Source organism: Lampris incognitus, chromosome 18, assembly GCF_029633865.1.
Source record: "Lampris incognitus isolate fLamInc1 chromosome 18, fLamInc1.hap2, whole genome shotgun sequence".
Taxonomy (NCBI): Eukaryota; Metazoa; Chordata; class Actinopteri; order Lampriformes; family Lampridae; genus Lampris; species Lampris incognitus.
The window spans coordinates 26792576-26799728 of NC_079228.1; the positions used below are offsets into that span (position 1 = coordinate 26792576).

General features: G+C 43.6%; 1 protein-coding gene across 1 annotated transcript; it reads left to right on the top strand.

Moving 5' to 3' along the window:
- Nucleotides 1–4743: 4743 nt before the first annotated feature.
- Nucleotides 4744–5712, top strand: LOC130128392 (free fatty acid receptor 2-like). The gene has a single exon (XM_056298010.1). The coding sequence runs from the start codon at nt 4744–4746 to the stop codon at nt 5710–5712; it is 969 nt and encodes a 322-aa protein (XP_056153985.1).
- Nucleotides 5713–7153: the final 1441 nt, after the last annotated feature.

Here is a 7153-nt window from a genome sequence, read left to right on the forward strand (position 1 = left end):
CCCCGACCAGAGGAGGTGCTAATGCAGTGACCAGGACAGATACCCACAACCGGCTTCCCACTCGCAGACATGACCAATTGTATCTGTAGGGAGGTCCGACCAAGCCGGAGGTAACACGGGTATTCAAACCAGCGATCCCTGTGTTGGTAGGCAATGGAACAGACCACCATGCTACCCGGATGCCCTCCAAGAAAGGACTTTCATGGAGATACAGTAAAGATTGTTCTGATAAATCCGAAAGGAGATGAGAAGAGTGACGGGAAAAGGAACATTAAAAAGACTTTCCATTAAAAGATGGGGGGATGGAGAGGGGGGTCCAAGATAGTGAAGCCCCCTCAGAGAGACAAATGCTCTTCTCACATTGTTGCTCACCTCACACTGTTTTTGTCTGTGCACTCTTGGCAGGTGTATGTACATGTTATAATGCTGAAGCTCTCTTGACTTCCTTGCTGTGTCGTAACTAAGCATCTCTCTTTGTATTCAGTGATACTGATGGCAGACAAAACACTGTCTGACCACAGGATATGACCTTGTCCATTCCTTTAGATGATGATAGCAAATCCCTCATCTAAAATAACCTTTTTGTCTTTTATATGTGGGACGTAGGTGAATGGCGTGAGAACTGTTGTGGGGGGAGGGGGGCAACATGACTGAGCAGATTCATGTTTCTTGGAAATGGATTGCGTTGTGAATGTCGCTGATCCAACAATAAAACTTTAACGGGTGTCAGAGGTCGTTATCAGTTAAAGAAATGGAAATGGATAATCCGCTGTGGCAACCCCTAACGGGAGCAGCCGAAAGTAGTAGTAGTAGTACAGGTCGTCATCAGTTACCGTTTCAGGTTGCCGCACTTACGGCGTTTAAATGGAGAAATGCTTTCACCATGTGTGCTGCTGTTTTAGGAAACGTAGAGATTTTCACCAGACTGGACGAACCAACTTCATCTTATGTCCTCGTTTTGACGTCTCAGGTCACCTCATAAGGTCATTTTGGGTTTTCAAATAATATAATTGTTTACAGTTTTAAGTGACCAATTGTTCTTTGATTAAAATCATTATTTTCAGAGTTTGCCTTCCTGTTTCTTTGTTCATAATTCTTATTCTGTTTTCATTTTGCTGTGAAATACGAATCTGAATATGAATTTTGCGGTGTGGTGTAGCACAGATAGAGACTGACGAATGATCCCATAATGTCTCGAGAAGTTCAGCGTTTGAAAAGCTAAGGATGCAAAATTTCACACAACCTCTTCCTGTTGCTGAGAAACACTGCCACAGTTGCATTGACAGGACAAAGTTTTCCACCCCAGGTAGCAAAATTGTTGTGGCCCAGACCCGTCCCACACCTGACACTTCATCCAGCCCACATACTGCGTGGAATGATGGCACTTGGGCGGTCCGCTCCTGTTTGCCAGATATGGGCCAGAAGCAAGCCATAGCAATGCTGCATGTGCATATTTGCCAAAGGTGGTCCAATTTTGTTTGATGATATTTGGGCCATGTTCACCATTTACCACACAGGCCACTTCAGAGTCACATCCACATTACATGTTGCCGAGAGCACCGCATCTTTGCCAAAAAAGGCCCACATTTGATTTGGCACATTTGGGCCATATTTGCTATTATACATGTGGGCCACTTCAGGCCCACATCCATTTTGTCAGGGCCAGAAGAAGGCCATCAGTGTCGCATTGTTGCCTGAAGTGTCCCACATCCCATGCTATGTGGGTCAGGTCCTAAGAAAAGGCGAGGAGTGACGAGTAAGATGTGTGCTGCAGCTTCTGGTTTCAGAAGGCAACGATTTCTGCAGCCATTAGCATTCGTATTCTCTTACCTCTCTGTCTTCACTGTTTCTAATAATAATCGATATGGCGTGATGGATATGTTGTATCTCCCAAAAGAAATAAAAAATTTCCACTTTACAAGACTGAAGATGGATTTTGGAAATTATCCAGTAAGTTTTGCATGGGACAAATAAACGCTAAGGCTACGAGTGAACATGAATACTCAGCACAACCTATAAGAAAATGGAAGCGCTAAATCAGAAGTAATCGTTCCCATAAAACACAAACTTGCACAAATGAGCACACAAATAACTTGAAGCATATTTTGTTAGCAACGTGTCTGATAGTCTCCTTCCTTTGACCGCAATAAACCACCTCAGATATCTATCACAGGCTGCCATACACAAATTTAGTCATAACTAAAATGAGAAGCCTGTAATTCTGTTCATTCTTTGACAATTATCAAAGAAAATAATCTCCTAAAATTAAAATTTTAGGAGTTTTTTTCTGGTTTTGTTATGTTTGTGCATTGTCATAACGTCCACTTAACTACACTCTGAAAATCATGCACACTACTTGTGGGCATGCAGTGACCCTATCAGTTTGCCTTTGGTGTATATTTGGCTAAAAAGGTCAAAGGTCGGCATGCGGTATGTTTGTAGCAGGGCCCGACCGGATCAGTTGTCAACAGAAATCCAACACATCCAGCGATGTATTTAATTGGACAGATCTGCACAATTCATGACATCATATGAGGTATTTCAATCGTCCCACATTTAAGTACCCGGGACATTTCTTTTCACCTCACAATGCATGGAGCCCCACACGTGGTGAACAGCCAGTTAGGTAACTGATGTGTTTTTGTCATGCAAAAAGCTCAATATAATTAACCACCAAAAGTTGATAAATGACAAATAAATGATAAAAAGTTGATCGCCGGCTCGAATCCCCGTGTCACATCCGGTTTGGTTGGGCATCCCTACAGACAGACAGGCGCGTGGGAAGCCGGATGTGGGTATGTATCCTGGTCGCTGCACTAGCGCCTCCTCTGGTCAGTCGGGGCGTCTGTTCAGGGGCAACTGGGGGGAAACTCCTCACTGTCAGGTGAAAAGAAGCGGCTGGCGACTCCACATGTATCGGAGGAGGCATGTGGTAGTCTGCAGTCCTCCCGGGATTAGCAGAGTTGTGTAATTGGCCAAGTACAATTGGGGAGAAAAAGGGGGGGAAATCCAAAAGAAAATAACAAGTTGATAAATGATGCTTTAAGGCTGCACCATGCAAATCAGGTACAATGCCTGGTACAATGTGCTGTAATTGACTTCGCCCACCCATGTAGAGAGAACGAGCCAGGACTTGGGATAATAAACCCTTCTGAATCAGTGGTGCTTTATGTTTGTTTGTACACTTTTATGTTGCTTGTCTTTGCTTTATGTAGCTCCTCTTACGTGGCTACAGAGCTTTCAATTATGTATACATAATTTCGCTAATTCATTATAATTCCTTGGAAGACCCTCAGTATTCATTATCCTCTATCCCAGTCCAGAGGAAGCAGGTGAAGTCGTTAAAAAGCACACCATCAGCACAAACCACTTCCCTTTAATAACTCTGTTCCTCTGGATTTTACAATTAGCAAACAAACACTGACATGTAACAAACACTCCAGCAATTAATTTCAACCCTACGGCCCCGTATGGATAGTACATGTTGTGTTGTGACTAGATAACAACACGTAGGCGGCTCATTTTACCCATTTGTTCATATCCAACACAAAATTTGAGCTTTTTAAAGGGCACCTCAGATTGAAGAAGGGGCCCTTGGGGGCTCTAAAATGGGCCAAATTGATTATATTGTGCCCCCTGGTGGCAACACTGAGTAACAGACTCCAAACATGCCTCTCATGTAGTGATAGATAGATACTAGTGATAGATATGTGGTGATAGATACTGCAAATGATGTCACGTCCGTCATTTCTTTTTTGCTTGTCAAGGCCTTTTGTGCAAATACAACAGATGTTACATCACATTTACATTTACATTCGACAGGACATATAAGGGGTTGCTGAGAGACACTGTTTGGACAGCCTAAAGGACACAGATTGTGCCTGAGGTTTATTAAATTTCCTGTCATCTGAGGTGAGATAGGTTATTCAGCATGGCATGCACATGAAGGGGAGTGTTCTGGTTTGATCGAACAAGTGTGTTTCTAAAACACAAGCTATGCCGCCATTCATCTGGAGGATTACACAAGATTGGCCAACACTTGATGGAGCTCCTGGTTTTCTTGTGACCTGCAGAGGTGAGTGGATTGCACCTTTTTCAGTGCGTTTGTTAAGGGACATATCGTACGCATGAATTAATCTGGCAAACTACTCATAAACATCATAATATCGTTTGTGACATGAGTTCGGTCATTCCATATAAAATTGTGCAGTTAGTATTGACATGGATGTTTCTGGGTGATCGGTTACAGTCAGACGGAATCGATAAAGTGAAATGCAAGAATGCAATATAGCTATTAAAGTTAAAATGGTATTTTTACACTTGTACAAAGCTGGGTGCTGGACTTATTGAAGAAATCCTGTTTTGGCCATGAAAATATTATTTGACTGACTGCTAAACTAGATAAAATGTCTGTATATTTAATTTGCCAAAATAGTTTTTTTTTCTTCCCAAATGGCCACCAGTAAAACTGTATTTTGTGATGAGAGAAACATTTTTCAGACAGATATACACCCACTTTTCACTAATCAAAGTTTGCCCTGATCGGATTAAGAAATTGAACGCAGAGATTATGAATTGTTACTTAACAACATGTAAAACTCATTGGGGTTGAAACCATGTTCTTTGAAGAATCCTTTTCAAGTCCTTTATGAAGTCATGTCTGCCTCAGACTGTCTCGTTCTCCTTTTATCTATAGTGCTCGTCTAAACTATTTGAGTGTCCGTAACTGATGGAGTGATCGCCATGCCCAGCAGTCACCTGTTGCTTTGCGTCTACATCGTCACCTTCCTCATGGGGGTGCCTGCCAACATCCTGGCATTTTGCACATTTTGTCGCAAGGTGCGATGCAAGCCCACCCCAATAGACATCCTCCTCCTCAACCTCACCATCTCAGACCTCATCTTCCTGGCCTTCCTGCCGTTCAAGATGAAGGAGGCCTCGGATAACATGACCTGGAGCCTGCCCTACTTCCTCTGCCCGCTCACCGGCTTCCTGTTTTATGCCACCATTTACAACAGCACCCTGCTTCTGACGGCGGTCAGTGTCGAGCGCTACCTGGGGGTGGCCTTCCCGTTCAGGTACTCCCTGTGTCGCAGGCCCCGCTATGCCGTGGTGGCTAGCGTCCTCTTCTGGGTGGTGTCCTTTCTGAACCTCAGCATCGTGTACATTGTGCCCTGCTCCAGGCTAATGGGCGATACTGCCACAGATGCCAACATCACGGCCACCCCTCTTCCCCCGCCAACGACCTGCTACCTGGATTTCACAGAAGACCAGCTCCAAATCCTGCTGCCGGTCCGTCTAGAACTCTTCCTTGTTCTCTTCTGTGTCCCCTTCATCATCTGCTGCTTCTGCTATGTCAACTTCATCCTCATCCTGTCCCGCCTCCCCAAAATCAGCAGGCGGCGGCGACTGCGCGCCATCGGTCTGGCCCTTGGCACCCTGCTGGTGTTTGCCGTCTGCTTCGGCCCATACAACACCTCCCACGTGGTGGGGTTCATCCGCAAAGACAGTGAGAGTTGGAGGGACGTGGCCTTGCTGTCCAGTACCTTCAACGCCTGCCTGGATCCCATCATCTTCTACTTTTCCTCAGCGGCCGTGAGAAACATGCTAAATCACTGTCTCAAGAACCTGATGGCAAAACTGTACATATTTAGGTGTGGAAGGGTCAACTGCTGCATTCAGGATGGGACCCTCCAAGATGGACAAATATAAACAGGCACCCCACCTTCCCCCGAAGGTTTTGAATTTTATGATTTCAGGAAGTGTGTTGATGCATTTGATGTATTATTGGCCAGGAACTAAACACTAGTACGATGAGGAGGTGTTGCTCCATTATAGACCTTTAGTTGGTTGGTAAAAAAGTGACAGTGGCTGGTGAATTTGGAGGTACACCGCTATACAGATGAAATAACAAAATTAAGTTTATTACCTTGTCACGGTGGCAAATAATCTGGGTGTGTAACATCCTCATTGTAACAGCCTGAACACACATGATATGTAATGAATATATCATGCATTAATAATTTTTCAAGGGAAAAGGGTCCCTTTAAAGTCATAACTGTTTGAATTCCCTCAATTCAGCTTGACTTGTCCTCTTTAAATCACCACATTTCCTGGATGATTTGAGTCTGAGATCAATGCACATGATTTATCTGCTGATTCTGATGTTTCATTCAAAGGGACAATTTTCTTCAAAACCATTTTAACAAAGAAATCAAGTGTCGTGTACATATTCAGCCTTGCATGTCCCTCATTTGCTGGTTAGCTAATATGACATTATAGACGACGTCCTCCTAAATGCGTACTATTAAATTCCCGAGTGTTTTAGATGAAATAATTTCCCAGCGAGGTACTATTGTTGTTTTCATTGCATTTATCATTTTAATGTATGCATAGAAACCTGTTGAGGTGGAGGATGTTGATGAGTTTGCTATCCTGAATCCTGCAGTGGCCACAGGAGTGAAGACATAGAAGATGTGGGATGGGCCTTTGCTAAAACCAACAGAGGACGACAGACTTGTCAACATAAATCCAGTCAGCACATACGCAGGGGCTGCAGTCATTCAATAAAAATAAATCTACCACCGAGTTATGAGCCAACACAAATAACAGGTTGGGTAAACAATGACCTCCGGTTTGTGACCAGCTTAAAGTAAACAAGTAGTGCTGATCTTAACATCAATTATCCTCTGGGTTTTATTCCAAAATGAAAAATTCCCCTTTTAAAAGATTGTTACCAAAAACATTCAAACCCCTCCCCCCACCCAAAAAATTGAAATATAATGTTACAAGATGAAATATACAGTATTCGCTATATGCATTTGTAAAATTGTCGCTTTAATGACAACGTATCAATTTAAAAGGACAGCAAAAAAACCCCAAAAGATTTCACTGAAAACATTTTCATTTAGTTCATTAACCCAATGCTAACGTTCAAAGTTCCCCGAAAGAGTTTGATTTCCCTCACCCTTCCGAGTGCGGCTGAAGCCCCCCCCCCTCCTCTCCGCCCCTGGATGTGGCTCAGATTAACATCAGCCACGGTGATTTATCAAAGATGAGTGTTTTACAACCGTCTGGGATCGAGCAATTCAAACCCGGGACAGGCGTAAAGGCCCGTCTGCTACCGAGCTCATCTGGCTTTATGAAAAACGGC

What these genes read in the sequence shown, in the direction of transcription:
- LOC130128392 (XM_056298010.1), top strand. Translation starts at nt 4,744, where the DNA reads ATGCCCAGCAGTCACCTGTTGCTTTGCGTCTACATCGTCACCTTCCTC.